Source organism: Aspergillus brasiliensis (assembly GCF_001889945.1).
Source record: "Aspergillus brasiliensis CBS 101740 unplaced genomic scaffold ASPBRscaffold_10, whole genome shotgun sequence".
NCBI lineage: Eukaryota > Fungi > Ascomycota > Eurotiomycetes > Eurotiales > Aspergillaceae > Aspergillus > Aspergillus brasiliensis.
Genome location: NW_027137451.1, coordinates 63,663 through 81,274, shown reverse-complemented (window position 1 = coordinate 81,274; position 17,612 = coordinate 63,663). Strand labels below are relative to the sequence as shown.

Below are 17,612 nucleotides of genomic sequence, written 5' to 3'. Positions count from 1 at the left end.
GCCAATCACGGGGCGAGTAATCAAGACCAGCCGGCATCTTGAAGCTTTTCAGACATCGTTTCTGATCCGCCCAACGACCGCCAGCAGCCTTCCCCTGCTCCCACTCCTCCCAACCCTCCCAATTGCTGTCGAGCTTCTCGGCTAACCACTCTCCTCGCCCTCCTCTATCTCTCTCACACATGCGATGATGCTGTCGCGGTCTACTTTCAGCCGGAATGCGCCCCGTGCGCTCCAGAAGCAGTGCTCTGCTGCTGGCGCCAGCAGCCGTCGGGGCATGGCCTCTGCTGCCATTCCTGGTCTCCAGTACGATGTCTCTGAGTTTGCTGGTGTGAAGGTCGCCAACCGGGAGGTTGCTGGCCCTACCAGCACCCTTGCTCTGGTTGCAAAGGCTGGTCCTCGTTACCAGCCCGTCCCTGGCTTCTCCGATGCCCTCGAACAGTTCGCTTTCAAGGTTCGTCCTTCCTGGCTTCGATCCGACATCTACGCTCCCTATCACACTACACTCTAAGGCACATTCTAATCAATTCTTCTTATCAATGGACAGTCTACGCTGAAGCGCTCGGCACTGCGGATCAATCGGGAAGTCGAACTGCTGGGCGGTGAAGTTTCCTCTACACACTCTCGCGAGAACGTCGTCCTCAAGGCCAAGTTCCTCTCTGGCGATCTCCCCTACTTCGCTGAACTTCTCGCCGAGGTTGCTTCTCAGACCAAGTTTGCAGGTGAGTACGCGAGACAACGGGAAACAAGCAGTCACCCCCTTCCCCCTCAAAGTCAGACGAACCGGTCTAATTCGGCTTCTCAGCCCACGAGTTGAGCGAGGTTGTCCTCAAGACCCTCAAGTACAGACAACAGGCCCTTGCCGCCAACTCCGAGGCCGTCGCTGTCGATGCCGCTCACGCCGTTGCCTTCCACCGTGGCCTGGGTGAGAGTATCACCCCCTCGACCACCGTTCCCCTCGAGAAGTACCTCTCCGCTGAGGCTCTGGCTGAGTACGCTCAGCAGGCCTTTGCCAAGTCCAACATCGCTCTTGTTGGCAGCGGTGCCAACTCCGCGGATGTCTCCAAGTGGGTTGGTGACTTCTTCAAGGCCGTCCCCAGCGGTGCCCAGCTCCAGAGCGCTGCCTCCAAGTACTACGGTGGTGAGCAGCGTATCTCCACCAAGGCCGGCAACGCCCTCGTGATTGCCTTCCCTGGCTCCGGTGCTTTCGGAACCTCTGCCTACAAGCCCGAGGCCTCCGTCCTTGCTGCCCTCCTGGGTGGTGAGTCCTCCATCAAGTGGACCCCCGGTTTCTCCCTCCTCGCCCAGGCCACCCAGGGCTTCTCCCAGGTCCGTGCCTCGACCCAGAACCTTGCCTACTCGGATGCTGGTCTCTTCACCATTGCTCTCTCTGGTAAGGCCGATCAGATCGCTTCTGTTGGTAAGAACGCCGTCGACCTTCTCAAGAAGGTTGCCGCCGGTGAGGTCGCCGGCGAGGAGATCAAGAAGGCCGTTGCCCTCGCCAAGTTCCGCGCTCTCGAGTCCGCCCAGACCCTTGAGACTGGTCTCGAGGCTACCGGCTCTGCTCTCATCAACGGCAGCAAGCCTTACCAGATTGGTGAGGTTGCTCAGAGCATTGATGCCGTCACTGAGGCTCAGGTCCAGGATGTAAGTTTCTCATTTCACCTTTTCTTGTCTTGTTCTCTAGGAAGCAACGGCTAATGTTTCGTACACAGGTTGCCAAGTCCTTCCTGTCCGGCAAGGCCTCCGTCGCCACTGTTGGAGACCTCTTCCAGCTCCCCTATGGCGAGGACCTTGGTCTGACTGTTTAAACATGTATACAATACATATTAGACTGGCTTTGGAAAAAAACCGAACACCCCCTTTTTTATCATGTGTCTAGATCGACCTTTCCGCAGATATTCTCTTTTGTGATGTGGCTGTAGTTGTGTGTCTGTAATACAATTGTACCTTAACCCATCTTTGTTCAATACCTCTCTCTCTCTCTCTCTCTCTCTCTCTGCGCGATGTAGGTTTGCAGTATGCTGTGGATAGTTTTAAATGTTTAAATTGCAGATTGTGCTACTTTATTCTTCGCTGGCATAGAGTTTCCCCTGGTCTTCATTTTCTGTTGATGTATTTGATGGAACGGAAGGACTTCGGTTATATATACCAATCATGATACTAGTAGCCTACACCCAGTACTACCCCGATAGAGTCGTCACCCCTACTAGCATATATATACGACAGTATCATGATGTCACATATATATATATACACATATATCCGCCTCATTCAGGAATAGTAGTAACTAGTAACACAATTAAAGTCCTCCCACCCCCTCTCCTCATTCCAATTCTTCCCTACGTGCTATACCAGCATTGACGTATGATTCGATATCCCAACACTACGCATGCCTGAGGCTTGCCAGCTAAACCAACCAGCCTAGCTGGTCGAGAGCTAGAAATCCGTAAACTCAGTGTAGACATTACCAGCGGAATATAACACAATAGTCACCGTGGCAGTTCGATTACCTTTCCCGTCCCGAACTCTTAAGGCATATCAGTACTACTAGTTGGTCAAATATATATAATACTATACTGGATTACTATCAACTCTCTATGGATAGCATATGCATAGTATAAAATCCCCTGCCTAATATACAGGTTTGCCACTACTAATCTAGATGAAGGCACTACCCTACCTCGAAAACAATACCAAGCCCCCCTCACCCACCCTTTTCAGGATGAAAAATCCATCAGCGGCTCAACAAGAGACAGACATTGAGAGATCATTTTCCTCCATAACACCAAAATACCCAATATTGGCATATGTATGGTATTATGAGCACCCACACTACCTACTGTTCCTAGATACACAACCCAATAAACAGCACGGCAATACAGTAGAAAGATAGATATCTTTGATCAAAGCTAAACAGCCTAGAGCAAATACACGTGCTTACAACACCCATCGTCCCATTCATCACCTAACCCAATCTGGAACAGCGAAGCCACATATGCAGTAGTTGATAAGTCCATGATTAGTGAGACACGCCATCATAATCATATGCAAGCCATGACTGGGATGCTCGGAGGACAGTTACCGGAGATGGCTCACCGAGGAAGAATAGAATCGGTATCGTCATTGATAACAGAAGTACATACTATGTTAGTGTATGTTATCATCTGCAGCATCGGAAAACACGGAAATTTTTTTTTTGTTTCGGGAGGGGAGAAGATCCGTATTTTGGATACACACATACCAGTTTTTAACTACTAACTCACTATACTACTCCGTATAGTTAGTAAGATGATCGGATGGTAAGGCTGTGTGTCAGCCAGCCGGCCGGCCCTGGAAATCGGGATTTGGAAGAGATAAAATCCGGACAATATGACAGATGACGGACGGACGGATGGACGGAACGATTCTCAGGTTCAATCAGTGGCTCGGTACCTATACTGTCTAGTAGAATCTAAATAGGGAGGGGGAGGGGGCAGGACGGGCCTGCCCACACATTCCGAAGGGGCCGTTGGCTGACTAGACTGAGACTGTCATTCCCCAGCCACTAGGCAGGCTGGATTGCTACGCCGGAGGTGGACTACCTAAGTAGCGAGCTTGTGAATTTACCTAGGTATGTGGTGGCTGGCTCTACTGTGTCTCTATCTATTCTTCTCGGTTCTTCCTCGGTAACACGGAATATGTAAATTTGATGAATATGGAAAAAGCATAACAAACAAATAAAACAGAGCCGGAGGATCATGGATGTGTATCCCCCTCGGTGGAAGGTCAACGAACGGTAAAAACATTGGCCTCATGGTAAATGTAATATATTAACATTATTATGCTAAAGTAGTTTGGTTTCATAACACTTTCTTGCAACATGCTCGGCACTATTGCATAGCTAGCTACGGACCGAGCACGTTCCACACCATATGGGTAAGATTATCTAGCATCCGCTCCTCCGACCGAGACCGCGCATGGCAGAAGGGTATCTCAAACCTTCTCTAGTGCTTAGCGGTGACTTTGTCGCCCGTCAGTTTTTCGACTGCTTCCTTGGCCCTGTTCGGGGTAACGGAGACCCACACGTTAGCTCCAGCTCACTCCTCGGTTATCACATGAAGATCGGTGCGCCACCCCCGTAGGAAAAGTGCTCCCGCCCGGGGTATTGATAATGCAAGAGAGGGGAAAGTTTGTTCCACTTACATGTCACCAAGTGCCACCATGCAGACGGTCTGCCAGATTCCCAGACCCACACGGGGAGCCACACCCCGGTACAGTCCCCTGATGCCGTTGTTGTCGTAGATGTACTTGGCGGCCTTGCCCACGGTGAGGTTCTTGGGGCGGTTGGGGTCATCGGTCTTGCTCTGCATCTCGACACGAATCACCTCAATGGGCTGGTTCCAGGCAGAGAGACCACCACCGAGACCGGAAGCCAGGATCTTCTCGAACGCATTGAGCTTCTGACCCTCGTCCTTGTTGGTGACCTTGCGAATAGCGGATTCAGCCAGGCGAGACAAACCGAAGCGGGATCCCCAGTTGGTGGTCTGGCGAATGGCAACGGCGTTGACACCACGGTTGATACCACGAATGCCCTCCTTGCGGTAGATATCCATGAAAGTCGCGAAGGTGCCGGGGGGCTTTACACCCTGGGCGGCCATCTTGTGCTTAGTGATCTCGACGGTCTTCATGCAGGTACAGAATCCCATGGTGGCATATGCCTGTGCGATACCACCGACCATACCTCCAGCGATACCGGCGGCGAAGTCGGGTGCACCAAGCACCTTGGCACGGAATTCTGCTTCCGATGCGACGAAGAGGAGGACGGCGCCCTTAGTGGAGGCCTCAATCCAGGCCCACGGAATGAGACCTTGATAATCTGGAGTAATCGACCCGTGTCAGACTAATTCCACCCCACTCTAGTCGGAACAGAGAATTGAGGGAAGCACTTACAACCGAGGATCCCGCCACGGCCCCAAATCCGACCCATAGCACCAGCGAAGCTGTCGCCCCGGTTTGCAGCCATGGTCGTCTTGATCACTTCCAGCGGCTATAGGAACTTGAGTTAGCATAGGCCGACAATTGCCGCCTCGGTTATTGCTTCGTACCTGACCCAAGGTGGTGACCCTATTGCATGTTAGCTATGAAATACATGGAGCATTAATCGAGGGCAGGCTAAAAGATAATACATACTCAAAGAGGTTCAATCCAGCACCCACTGTAGCAATGCCATCAGAACCATTCTCCTTCAGAAACATAACCGTCCGGGGGTTGTAGCAGTTATTACATACGTAGCAGATTGCTGAACTTCACGGGCTTCTTTTCGAGCTTCTGGCCAGTGGCGGCCGTCGCGGTAGTAGCGGTAGACATATCTGACCTTGGGAGCGCTGAAAGGGGCCCTGACCAAGGGAAATCTGGGGGCTTCGTCGCCTTAAGGGATCACGAAAAAAGGAAAGGTAGTTTGCGGGCTGGGAACGTCAAGGACGAACGACCAGAGGCGAAATCGGCTGGGAGGTAGGAAAGAGTGGTTTGGTTGTTGGATGGAAGAAGTTGGGAGTTTGGCAGGTCACTGGGAGGAGGACAGGCCAAGTAAGCAGGTAGCTCCGGGGTAAGGTTAAGTATATGTACGGGGGAGCAGTATGTATGGATGGAAGTATATATGGAGATGGAGAGTAAAGGAGAAGGGAAGAAGAGGAGGGAAAAGCGAAGAGAGGTATGAAAATATAAGAAGGATCAACGAGGGGGTGGGACGGCCTTCTAGGCAGAGCATACGTACCTGTCGATTTAGATGGTGGTTTTTTTTTCTCCCAATTGCAGGTCAAAGAGTTGCTTTTTCTGTCTGGCGTGGGCGCATCCAAGCACTCCGTACCAAGGAGTACTCCGTAGTAATGAGCACACTCACCACCGCAACAACCAGGAACCCAATGAGATCCAATCACCGCCCGCCATCGGCCGATTGGGGATGGCGCTAGACCCGATCAAGTCACAGCGGCCACTAGCCTGCTTCAGGCCCGGCGGTGAGCCACAGCCGAGGGCTTCAGTTGAGGCCCGGAGGAAACCGGGCTCCCCCCCAACAAACACCCTGGAGCTGCATTCACTTTTCCGAAACGGTTGAGAGGGTCGATCGGGGGACCCACGTCCAGCTGGTCCTGGAATGATAGTACCCAACTTGTCCAGTATCTACGCCGCTACGGAGTAGGACCCCCTACAATGATAATAATAACAAGAATAGACACTACTCCGTAGATAGTAGAATCTATTGAGTAGTCCCGCCCATAGCAACCACGATCATGCGAAGATCAGGAGGATCCGCCAGGATCTCTGGTTGAGCGTGCGTATTTGGGACAAGCCCGGACTACGGCGCCCGTAGTAGTATGTCGATATAGGCCTGTCTCATACGGAGTATTCATCATTCCTTCAAATGTTTCCGAAGTAAACCACCTACCTAGTTGCTTAGAGATAGTTAATCCTTCTGATCTGACTTCCAGCCTGGCTTACCTCACCGTCTGTAGCTCGTATTATTCCGCTTGGCCACGGAGTGCTCCGGACATCATCCACGGCTCCCCGAACCTTTGCAGTTAAGCGTTGGTAAAAGTATCCATGTCCAATTCATTCTCCGAACCCGATTGAAACCCAATGCATCTTAATTTACCCTGCTGCCTTAGTGGCTATGTTGGTCGACGATCAGTCCCGCGGAGTATTTTCACCTCCGGCCTGTGATTTGACCGATATGCAGACCTGCAGTCAGCTCGACACCGGTGGCACTAATCACGTATGTTCCTCGACCGTGCCGATCCCACTCCTTCTGACCTCCCTGGCTGATTCTTATCTTCGGCATCCGACTTGCAATGCCAACTGCGCCCTCCCCCTCCCTTACGCTTGCCTGTCACTCCGCGACAACCGTACCGGTATACATTACGAGGCAGAGTCAGAAGACGATAGACTTGGAATTTCTCAAGTGCTGTTTGTTACAAGGCCCGCTCGAACCGTGTCCTATCATACATTAATCGAACAAACCCCAACACTTTAAAACATCCCCAGTCACAAAAATACTAAACCAAAACAAGGTAGGCATAATACAAGATGCTGTGTTTATCGTAAAAGGAAATAAGAATCACCTCCGGTTTTTTGAAATCATCCCGAACTCATTTACAGCTTAGCACCAACAAGCTTGGCGTAGGCCTCGGTGCTGAAGGACTTGGGGCGCTCAATGGGGGCACCAAGGGCACGGTCGATGATCAGCTGGGGAAGGACACCCAGAGCACGGGAAACACCGAAGAGAACGGTGTAGTAGTTGGCCTCAGTCAGGCCGTAGTACTGGAGGAGGACACCAGAGTGCTATATGCCGGTCAGTAAACTGGTCGCGTATGCAACTGGGGCGCAGGTTCACGAGGCAACTTACAGCATCGACGTTGGGGTATGGGTTCTTGGTCTTGCCGTGCTCGGTCAGGACACCAGGAGCGATCTTGTAGACCTGGCTGACCAGCTTGAACATGGGGTCATCGGGCAGCTTGCGAAGGGCGAACTCGCGCTGAGACACGTAACGGGGGTCGGTCTTGCGAAGGACGGCGTGACCGTATCCGGGAACGACCTGGCCGGCGTTCAGGGTGGACCAGAGGTAGTTCTTGATGGCCTCGTCGCTGAGGTCGTTGCCAATGGCGGCCTTCATCTTGGTGAGCCAGTTAAGGACTTCCTGGTTGGCCCTATGCGATTGGAAGAGAGAATATTAGCGAGATCGCTTCAGAAACTTGACCAATTCATGAAATGAGAACTTACAATCCGTGAAGAGGACCAGCCAGACCGTTCAGACCGGCGGCGAGAGAGAGCATGGGGGAGCTCAGAGCGCTACCAACAAGGTGGGTGGTGTGGGCACTGACGTTGCCACCCTCGTGGTCGGAGTGGATGGTCAGGTAAAGACGCATGAGCTCAACGAAGTCCTTGTTGTCGCCGAAGCCGAGCTGGTTGGCCAAGTTGTAGGAGTAATCCTTGTCCTTCTGGATGGGAGCAACCTTGCCATCCTTGAAGACGTTGCGGTAGATCTTGGCAGCGATGGTGGGCAGCTTGGCAATGAGGTCCATGGAGTCCTCGAAGGTGTAGTTCCAGTAGTCCTTCTTGTTGATACCCTTGGCATAGGCCTTGGCGAAAGCAGACTCGTGCTCAAGAGCGGTGACGGCCAGAGAGAACTGGGACATGGGGTGAAGAGTGCTGGGGCAGCGGTCGATGAGCTCCTCAATGAACTTGGGGAGGTCGGAGCGGGCAGCCCACTCAGCAGACAGATCGCGGACCTGCTGCTCGGTAGGGATCTCGCCAGTCAAGAGCAGCCAGAAGAGACCCTCAGGAAGAGGCTCCTGACCACCGGGAGCCTTGGGGAGGAGCTCCTGGCACTCGGGGATCTAAGGTATTGTCAGTATCCATTTCGAAATAGTATGTTAGTCAATTGCAACTTACGGTACGGCCACGGAAGCGGATACCCTCCTCAGAGTCGAGGACGGAACCCTATGGAAAAGCCAGTTAGACAGTCACCTAAAAATTTATTGACCAGGTTCCTTATCATACCTCCCACACGAGGCACTTGATACCACGGGCACCACCATAGGCCTGGTCAAGAGTGACCTCGCCGATGACCTTGCTGCCGTGCTCCCTATACACATTGATCGACGGGTTAACAACACCGGCTGTAGACAAGAGGGTTGGATGGGGGGCTGCACGTACTTGCGGAGCTTCTTGACCTTCTCGATCTCGGCAGGGAGCTTCTCAGCGAAGGTCTCCTTCAAGGACTATAGAACGGCGAAGCATCAGTATGGATATTCAAAGAATGATTGTCATCGAGATAGAACGGACCTTGGCCTTGCCGGTAGAGTAGCAGCGCAGGCCATTGAAGGCAGCGGACTGAACAACCGGCTTAGCGGCAATGGAGGTGGAACGGAGAGCAGAGGTGCCCAGTCTCAAGGTGGAAGCCATGGCGAATGTGAACAACTTGCAGTAAGTTGAGTGGTTGGGAGAAAAAGAGGAGAGGAGAGAAAGAGGGTATATCAGGACACGGTAGAGAAAAGAAAAAGGAAGATGGGCCGCACGGTGTTCCCAAGTTATGGAGAAGCTCTTTTGCGCGGCCCTTTTTTTCCATCTGGCCGTACCAATACAGCCGGTACGCGGACTGTACGGTAACACACGGCAACGCCGCAAGGTAATGGTGGGCGGCTGTATGTTACGGTCACGCTAGTCTCAACCCGGCCGATATCCCGAGTCTGAGCCAGGATTTCGGCGCGCTTTTCAGCGGCAATCAGAAGGATCCATCATGTTTTGGTGGTGACCCTTACCCGCTTGATTCCGTTGTACGGAACGGAGTCCGGAGTAAAAGCCTCTCTTTCTGCGTTTTATTTCTTGGTCTGTGTGTACTTTTACGCTATAGAGTTCTATCATGTCATTCTTCCATACCTCCTCGAGCTTATGCGTGCCCGTTCAAAAGCAAAGCCCAGAGCTGTCAACTGCTATCTGCATGTGTTGGAACATGGATAGGCACTGTATTAATGCCGCCTCGGGCTACTATTATTGTGACGATCATCGGCGCCGTCTCATCCGTAAACGGAGTGCCAACAGTAGAGCTGTGGTCCATGGCTAGTGACGTCGGCAGTCGCCATCTCATCCACAGTTTTGCCCACCCATTGAGCTTCCATGGGCACAGAACTCCCCAGCCATAACAACCATACAAGTATGTCGTGGTAATAATACCTTACACACACATGCTCCATTCCATATATGTAAGTGCATTATTACATATACACGGTTTAGTAATTCTCTCATGATTGTTGGATTGCGTAGTCACAAGGGGTACTATATAGTGAAGGATTTCCAGAAGTAAGCAGTAAGGGAAAGTATCCAGATTCTGACTCCTAGCCTGTAAGAACAGAGTTCTCATGGTTGACTACTTGATAAGTGTCTCCGTGCAAATGCGTCCAGGGGTTAATGGAGTACTCTGTAAGGTGTTTCTCAAACGGTGGGACTTCATTAGAATCGGTTACCTAACATGATGGGGAAACCGAGCGCATTACCTCATTCGACTCACCGAACTACGACTCATGCACTTGTTTCATGCTGTGGCTGACTTATGTAAGGGTTTGCATAACTCTTACGGACACATGTCACGTGTAGACATAACATAAATTGCAGCCTGAGGCAAAAGGAAAGAAAAATGGCTGGGAACCCAACTCACTCACTTGTTTTTAGGTGTTGCTGCCCTTTCGAGCCTAGCGTAGATATATGCTGATTTTTCTCCTCACCTGACTGACCACCTTTACTACCTTCTGCAAAATCCCTTCCCTTTCAACTCCCTTTCCATCCTTTCTTCATCTCTTCCACACCATTTCTCATCCCCCACTCTTTTCTGCAGCAAAGTCAGCAACTCTGTAATATCCGCCTTTGCATCGTTTTCTTTGCGCTCAGCTCGTCGCTTTTTTAGGTCGTACTCTGTACACGTACTCGTTCGCGAGTTGCAAGGCCCTGGACAGCATCGCTTGGCTGTGCTCCAGCTGTAGGCGGAAGGCCCCCCTGGTCGCCAGAGTACGCTCGTGGAGTCTGTAGTGACACGACCAGAAGTCCGCTTAGGAAATCACTTTTCCATCATATTCCGGGAGGCCACGACCCTGCAGGTTGCTGATATTCCTCTCTTAAGCATCACCGCCACCTTAGCTGCGCTGGATCTCCCAGTAGTAACAGCTTATTGGGATCTTGGTACTATCCGGTCGCGTTTACCATATACTTGAGCGATAGACTTAACAGAAAACTGTTGCGTGTATCCTTGTTCTCCCCGTACTGGATTCGAGTCAACACCAAATATCTCGTCCACCATGTCGTCTGCTGTAGCAGAACTGGATAACTACCTCCAGTCTATGCTGGCACTCAAGCCCCCGGGTGTTTCAGGCTCTAAGATCAACAGTATTACGTCGCTTTGCACGGCAAACGTTCAGGTATTACTTTCCTCCATCTTTCCATATAAACGCGCTATCAATAGAAAATAGATGCTAATCCATGATCCCTCTCTGCCACAGAATGAATCCGTTCTCATCCAGAAGATCTATACACACTTCAAGAAGGCACCAGGAACACACAAATTGGGCGTACTCTATGTCGTAGACTCTGTAACTCGACAATGGGTAGAAGCAGCGCGCAAGGCAGGGCAGCCATCCGGTAGTGCTGCTCCCGATGGTACTTTCGCCGCTGGTGTCAACAGAGTGACCGAATTGCTACCCGTCCTCATGACGGACATCATAAACAACGCTCCTGAAGATCAAAAGGTACGCTCTAGATGCAATATGCATATTATTATATCATCAAACTTTCACAGTGGCCGCGGGCAAGCATAGGGCCGATAGGAAGCCGGGGTTTTGCTCTGAAGAACCCCTGGTGATGGCCTGCTCTAAGAGTTGATATCCGTATCTCCTGCTGTATAGCCCAAGCTGCCATGCATAGTGTTGGTGGCCGCTGTGCTTTTCCCCCCTCTCTGCCTCGTTTGTTTCTTTTCCTATCGTTGTTTGGTGACGAATAGTCCAACTTACGTATACGTCCGCCTCTCCTTATAGGAAAAAATCAAGAAGCTGGTCGACATTTGGGAACGGGGTTATACTTTCCCTGCTCCCATGCTTGCCTCGTTCAAGGAGAAGTTAAATGCACCCCCATCACAAAGTAAGCAATATCATCCCCTCCAGCTGGCGTTTCCTTGTATCTTGGTATGGTTAAGCCGAGTGGCCCCTTAGAACCGCGCCTCTGGACTTGGAAACCCATCCTGGTATAGTCTCTAATCGTTGTTCTTTTATCTACTTTCTAGATGTTGAATCCACCACCCCGGAAGGATCGCCAGCACCCAACTACATTCCGCTGGGAGGTCAACAGCAGCCGCTTAACGGCGCGTCTTCGACCACTTCTGCTCAACAGGCGCCGGATACCTCCAGTATTCTAAAGGCGCTGGCCGACATGGCCAAGCAGAACACAACAGCCCCGGCAGCACCAGCGGTGGCGGCACAGACTAACCCTCTTAATGCCCTGACCCAGCAAAGTACGGTTCCGCAGCCCGCGTCATCATCCGTAGACCAGGCTTCACAGCCTCCAAATGGACAGGCTGGTGTAAACCCGTATGCTGCTGGAAGCATGGCGACCCCGTTCGCGGGATTGAGTAGTGTTGCTCAAAACCCGGCATTGGTGCCGCCGCCGCCGCCGCAGACCCAGAGCCAGAGCCACACTCCCAATCCGTTGGCAGCAGCGCAGAACCCACTGGCCGCGCTACTGCCGCAGGCGACTGCAGCCCCGGCTCAGCCGACTGCCCCGGTCGGGCCTGATGCTCTGCAGCAGCAGCTCCAACTCCTGCAATTGCTGGCTGCCCAAGGCATTCCTCAAGAGCAGTGGGCCACTGCCCTGCAGATCCTCAGCCTGTCCAATGCCGCCAATATGGGTGGGATGACTGCTGGCCAGGCTCCGCCGTTCAACCTGCCCGGTCAGCCCGTCGCCAATGCTTGGGGCGCTCGGCCCGACTCCCAGTCACGTGAATTCGACCGGCCCCTTGAGCGTGATCGCGACTACATGCGCTCCCCTCCCGGCCAGTACCGCCGCCGTTCTCGTTCCCCCGGTTGGGACAGACGTCGCGAAGTCTCCCCTCCCCGGCGCCGTGATAGCCCGGTCTATGGCGAATACCATGGCGACTCCCCGGGTCGTCGGGGTGGAGACCCGCGCGGTCGCCGAGGAAATGAGTATCGCCAACGCAGCCCTCCCGGACGTCGCCGTCGCACTCCCTCTCCTCCTCGCAAGGATCCTACCTTGCCTCCTCCGGGCCCCAAGTTCATTGAGTGGGATTATTCCATTGGCCAAGGGAACATCAAAGGTTTGTTTTGCTTATAGCTGTCTCCTTCCTCAAAGTCAATAATGAAAGAAAAGAAAACAGAAAGTTCCTGGTTGCTAACTGGCCGTTGTATAGTCCTGAGTCGTACACTTTTCGTTGGTGGTGTTACGTACGTTTTCTCTCTCCTACCCCCTCTCAAACAACTACTGGACTATGTATTAACGTACGCTTAGGTCTTCTGAGGCGCATCTCCGCTCTCTCTTCAGCAAGTTCGGCATTGTCCAGACGTGCATTGTCAACATCGACAAGCGTCATGCTTTCATCAAGATGATTAGCCGTCAAGATGCCGTCATGGCACGGGATGGCATGGAATCCTATAAGTCTGGTGACATGCAGCTTAGAGTAAGCTCCTAAATCTGTCCTGACAAGTTCTGTTTCTAAGCTAACTCTTCTCTTAGACTCGATGGGGTGTGGGATTCGGTCCACGTGACTGCAGCGACTACCAAACGGGCATCAGTGTGATTCCAATCGAAAGACTTACAGAGGCGGATCGGAAGTGGATGCTCACCGCGGAGTATGGCGGCACTGGCGGAAGGCCTATCGAGTCCGGAATGGTCGTCGAGGAGCCCGACATTGAGATTGGCGCTGGTGTATCCTCCAAAGGTTTGTTGGCACTACGTCCGCTCTAACTTTGTTTAACCATCAGGCTAATGCTTTGCAACAGCTATCAGCAGGAGGATTGCTACCGACACTGGCGGCAAGCGCGGACCTGTGTCTTCCCGCACGCAGCAGGACCGATTCCGTCGTCCGGAGCGTGATGGATCTGCCAACGGAATGGGCATGAATGGCTCGGTAGAGCGGGATATACCCAATGCCAACAATGTCGGTGTCCCACCTGCAGTGCCTGGCTTCGGCTTCTCATTCCCCGGCATGCCCATGTTTCCTCCCGGCTTTATGATGGGAGGAGCACAAGCTGGATCGGGTGGTGCGGCACAGCCGCCTCCTCCAGGCCAAGGAAGCAATTAGCTATGAAGCATGCTACTTCGACGACAGTAAGCCTCTGCTCGCCATCATCTCATTCTTCCCTTGTTTTGATACCAATATTTCTTCATCCATCGTCTTTTGTTTTCCTGTCTTTCCATCTTTTGCCACTTCTTTCTACTCTGCAACGTTTCCATGTAAATTTGTTTCCGCACACACCCAAAAATAACCGGCGTTGGCGCTTTCGTCTTCATTGTTCAGCGGACGGCATACGCTTTATGAGTGGGCGTTTCTTAAGGCGGGTCAAGAGCACGGCATCTTCCATGTGGCTCCACACTTCCCCTCCCCTCTATCTTGGTTGCTTCAGTTCGTCGCATAAACGACGTCCCAGCACACAGCTATTGTTGGAGATGTGAGTGGACCGAAGTTCGCTGGCTCGAACACTTGCTGGACCATTCGGCGTCTCAGCTTACTTTATTTGGTTTTTTTTTTCTCCTTCTACCTTTTGCTCCTTTTATCTTCCCTATTGACCTGTGTTCACAATCCGCTCATTTCTACTCGGGAATAAGTGGCCTTTGTGATGTATCACTCTCCTGTGTTTCTCTTGTGGTCTTTTCCTTTCTTTGCTAAACCAAGAGCTAGTTGGCTGATAACTGCTTCTCGTGTTTCACTTTCTTGCCTGCGTTTCTCTTTTCCTACTTCGCTTCCTGTGCATAATTGACCTCCCACTTATTCAACCAAATTCACGAGTTTCGAGATCTTTATCCATCTCTTCTGCTTGTTTGGTATCGTAAACATTAGCGTCCTTGAGCACCCAGTAGGCGCTGTTCGCTGCTCCAGTGGACGACAGTTGGCGAGCAATAATATTACGAGCTACTGTATAACAAATGGTCGCTACGTATCAGGTGCTGCGTTCGTATCTTGCCCATCCAGTGTCTGTTTGCTCGTGGTATTCCACTGAATCTAGTAGTTACCTATGATGCAGGCGCTCCATTTAATCAGGCTTATTTTGCCCATTACTATCTAAATGTGGATATTCAATTAGGAAGATCAAGAAGGGTCCGCTTGCTACGGAAATATCAGATGCTTCATGTTGGTATCATATCGACATCGTCAGATTGTCTCATAGAACTGTCTGTTTCCGCTTACACAGTAGAAAGTCATCATTCGTGCTTAGGCGTGTAGTCGTTTAGGGGTCTGTCTTATGGTGACTGACTCGGCCCGGTCCCCAAGTTCTTCAGCGACAGGCGCAGAACCAGCCACGGCCTCGCCAGCCAGGAACTCAGGGGCTTATATGCCACTAGTGAGAGTGTAGCTCACAGAGCACTAGCAGCCCTGAACGACTGCTCAAAGTCGGCAATGATATCATCAATATGCTCGGTACCCACGGAGATGCGAATTCCATCCTCGGTGACTCCAGAGTCAATGCGTTCCTGCACGGTAAGCTGTTCATGAGTCGTCGACCAAGGGTGGATAGCGAGGGTCTTCATATCCCCAACACTGTAGAAGGCATAATTAGCAGCCGAAACTTTCAGATGATCCCAGCCTAAGCGCAGATGGACCTACTTCGCGAGGTTGCTGATCAGCTTAAAGCCGTCAACTACCTGACTGCCAGCGGCAGCACCTCCCTTGACCCCAAAAGAAAGGACACCGCCATAGCCATGCTTAAGGTAGCGCTTCGCAGTCTCATGGCTTGGGTGGTCCTCCAAACCTGGGTAGGAGACCCAGGAAACGTTTTCATTCTTGCGAAGCCAGTTGGCCAGTAATATAGCATTGCTTGCATGTCTCTCGGCACGCAAACTCAAGGTCTCCACGCCGAGTAGAAGCTGTTGCGCGGCAAAAGGATTCAGAGCTGATCCAAGATCTCTCAAGATCTCCACTCGCACCCGAATGGCAAAAGCAAGGGGACCAAAGGTTTCCCAGAACTTCAAGCCATGGTAGCCCTCAGAAGGTTCAACAAACTGTGGGAAGCGTGCTGCATTCTTTCCCCAGTCAAACTTTCCGCTGTCAACAACTACACCAGCAACAGTAGTGCCGTGACCTCCAATCCACTTGGTGGCGCTGTGTACAATAATATCGGCACCGTGCTCGATGGGACGGCAATAATAGCCGCCGGCGCCGAATGTGTTGTCGACCTATTGAACCATAGTATAAGTCACAGATCCTCTTCACGCAACTATACCCACGCCCTTTTATACATGAAAAGACACTTACCACTAGGGGCACCCCCTTTTCGTGGGCTACCTTAGCGATTGCTTCGAAGTCGGGTACATTATAGCGGGGATTTCCAATGGTTTCAACGTACACAGCCTTCGTGCGGTCGTCAATGGCTGCAGCTATGGCCTCTGGGCTGTCTCCCTGGACGAACTTCGTTGTAATTCCCAATCGAGGGAACAGGACTTTAAATTGGTTGTAAGTGCCACCGTACAGGTTACTAGTCGACACTATATTATCGCCAGCATGGGCAAGGGCAGATATGGCCATGAACTGCGCAGATTGACCCGAAGAGGCTGCCACAGCCGCGATGCCACCTTCAAGGGCAGCAATACGCTTCTCGAAGACATCCACAGTGGGCTTGGGTAGGTTAGTTGAATCTAGAACTAGCTATTGATGCAATACTCGTGAGAGGGAGAAAAACTGGACTCACGTTCATAATGCGGCTGTAGATGTTGCCAAACTCTTTGAGACCAAAGAGCCTGGCGCCATGTGCAGAGTCATTGAAGGTGTAGGACTAACATAGAATTCATCAGGATAAACTGCATATAGATCCAGAGATCAAAACTATGGGCTTACTGTGGTTGCATAAATTGGCACTGCTCGAGAATGGGTCTCGGAATCCGGTTCATGACTTGAGAGAGGAACGTCAGCGTGTGACTCTGGTATGTCAGGTACATCGAGAGATTTGTATGCACATACCCCGCATGAAGCTGTAGAGTTTCGAAATGGGGCTGCTTAGATTCGGACATGATGCTGCTCTTCAATGGGACGCTATTCTTCAGCTTGTATATCGCCAATCAAAACAAAGACTGAATGGGGAGGACAATGAGGGAACAATTTGGCTATAGTGGGAGAAGTATAATGGGAGCAGTAAGTGACAAGGGGACGACGATTGCTCGCATTGTGGTAGATCTACCGGCTACTAAGCAATTGGGGACGAGGATGGCGTGATTGATGGAGCAGAACAAAGAGAGAGAAAGGCGGGGGAGGGGGAGGGGGAGGTAACGAGTCCCGAACGTTAAGTGACCATCTGAGTCTACTTCCTAGTAGTAGATCAGCTACAAGCAGTCATCTTTTTATCTGTCCTGCTACTGCATGCCTATGTAGGTACCAATTGGCCGCCAACATAGCTTGGCTACTATGGAGTAATACTAGTAGGATCTTATATAGTATTAACCATCAAAGATGGTTATACATATACACTATAACTAGTACACCATACAGTCATACACATTTTATGGCTCCTCCGGGCGCTAAAAGCAAGGCCCACACGTCGAAACCGGACGTGCCTGATTTCCCGCCAGAACATTTCCAACAACTTCTGCAATCTGCAGGCAGGCTCAGGCAATTTGACAAGCGGCTTACTAGTTAGTATCTACAGCCTCGATCTCTGAAAATTGTACTTTGTATTCATTGTCCACCATCAGGCCCAAGAAGAGATAAATAGATATGAAAATCTACGTTTGCATCATTTCAGCAACACAGCTAACGCGGAGGAACTCCATGTCCTAGCTCTCCCAACTAATAATAATTGTTTCTGCCTATAATTCTTGCAACTAATTGGGAGGGTCCGTGATGGGCGTCATGTGTGTGTGTGTGTGTGTGTGTGTGT

General features: G+C 51.4%; 6 protein-coding genes across 6 annotated transcripts; 2 read left to right on the top strand and 4 right to left on the bottom strand.

The window, feature by feature from the left end:
• Window positions 1-184: 184 nt before the first annotated feature.
• On the top strand, window positions 185-1,808 carry ASPBRDRAFT_56991 (ubiquinol--cytochrome-c reductase subunit 2; the record flags this gene model as incomplete). Its single annotated transcript, XM_067627665.1, has 4 exons — window positions 185-451; window positions 545-719; window positions 803-1,644; window positions 1,713-1,808. The coding sequence occupies 4 exons, from the start codon at window positions 185-187 to the stop codon at window positions 1,806-1,808; spliced, it is 1,380 nt and encodes a 459-aa protein (XP_067476546.1).
• Window positions 1,809-3,861: 2,053 nt separating this feature from the next.
• Window positions 3,862-5,451, bottom strand: ASPBRDRAFT_272300 (putative mitochondrial DNA replication protein (Yhm2)). The gene is made up of 6 exons (XM_067622344.1): window positions 5,268-5,451; window positions 5,170-5,194; window positions 5,085-5,103; window positions 4,930-5,026; window positions 4,183-4,855; window positions 3,862-4,038 (listed from the first exon to the last, which is right to left on the bottom strand). The coding sequence occupies exons 1-6, from the start codon at window positions 5,344-5,346 to the stop codon at window positions 3,984-3,986; spliced, it is 948 nt and encodes a 315-aa protein (XP_067476545.1). The 5' UTR covers window positions 5,347-5,451; the 3' UTR covers window positions 3,862-3,983.
• A 423-nt stretch (window positions 5,452-5,874) lies between these two features.
• On the bottom strand, window positions 5,875-6,135 carry ASPBRDRAFT_130712 (uncharacterized protein; the record flags this gene model as incomplete). Its single annotated transcript, XM_067618252.1, has 1 exon — window positions 5,875-6,135. A coding segment is annotated over one exon (261 nt), but the record flags the coding sequence as incomplete, so codon positions are not given.
• Window positions 6,136-6,953: 818 nt separating this feature from the next.
• Window positions 6,954-9,050, bottom strand: cit1 (citrate (Si)-synthase CIT1). The gene is made up of 7 exons (XM_067625451.1): window positions 8,818-9,050; window positions 8,689-8,753; window positions 8,533-8,617; window positions 8,425-8,472; window positions 7,753-8,369; window positions 7,379-7,679; window positions 6,954-7,314 (listed from the first exon to the last, which is right to left on the bottom strand). The coding sequence occupies exons 1-7, from the start codon at window positions 8,935-8,937 to the stop codon at window positions 7,126-7,128; spliced, it is 1,425 nt and encodes a 474-aa protein (XP_067476543.1). The 5' UTR covers window positions 8,938-9,050; the 3' UTR covers window positions 6,954-7,125.
• A 1,306-nt stretch (window positions 9,051-10,356) lies between these two features.
• On the top strand, window positions 10,357-13,850 carry ASPBRDRAFT_272285 (Nrd1 complex RNA-binding subunit). Its single transcript, XM_067622343.1, has 8 exons — window positions 10,357-10,940; window positions 10,992-11,267; window positions 11,553-11,655; window positions 11,798-12,844; window positions 12,938-12,971; window positions 13,036-13,204; window positions 13,261-13,465; window positions 13,527-13,850. Exons 1-8 carry the CDS (start codon window positions 10,821-10,823, stop codon window positions 13,826-13,828), a joined length of 2,256 nt encoding a protein of 751 aa, XP_067476542.1. The 5' UTR covers window positions 10,357-10,820; the 3' UTR covers window positions 13,829-13,850.
• An 855-nt stretch (window positions 13,851-14,705) lies between these two features.
• Window positions 14,706-17,033, bottom strand: ASPBRDRAFT_45595 (O-acetylhomoserine aminocarboxypropyltransferase/cysteine synthase family protein). Its single transcript, XM_067625450.1, has 6 exons — window positions 16,700-17,033; window positions 16,577-16,631; window positions 16,431-16,514; window positions 15,998-16,357; window positions 15,350-15,918; window positions 14,706-15,283 (listed from the first exon to the last, which is right to left on the bottom strand). The coding sequence occupies exons 1-6, from the start codon at window positions 16,747-16,749 to the stop codon at window positions 15,100-15,102; spliced, it is 1,302 nt and encodes a 433-aa protein (XP_067476541.1). The 5' UTR covers window positions 16,750-17,033; the 3' UTR covers window positions 14,706-15,099.
• Between the last annotated feature and the right edge of the window lie 579 nt (window positions 17,034-17,612).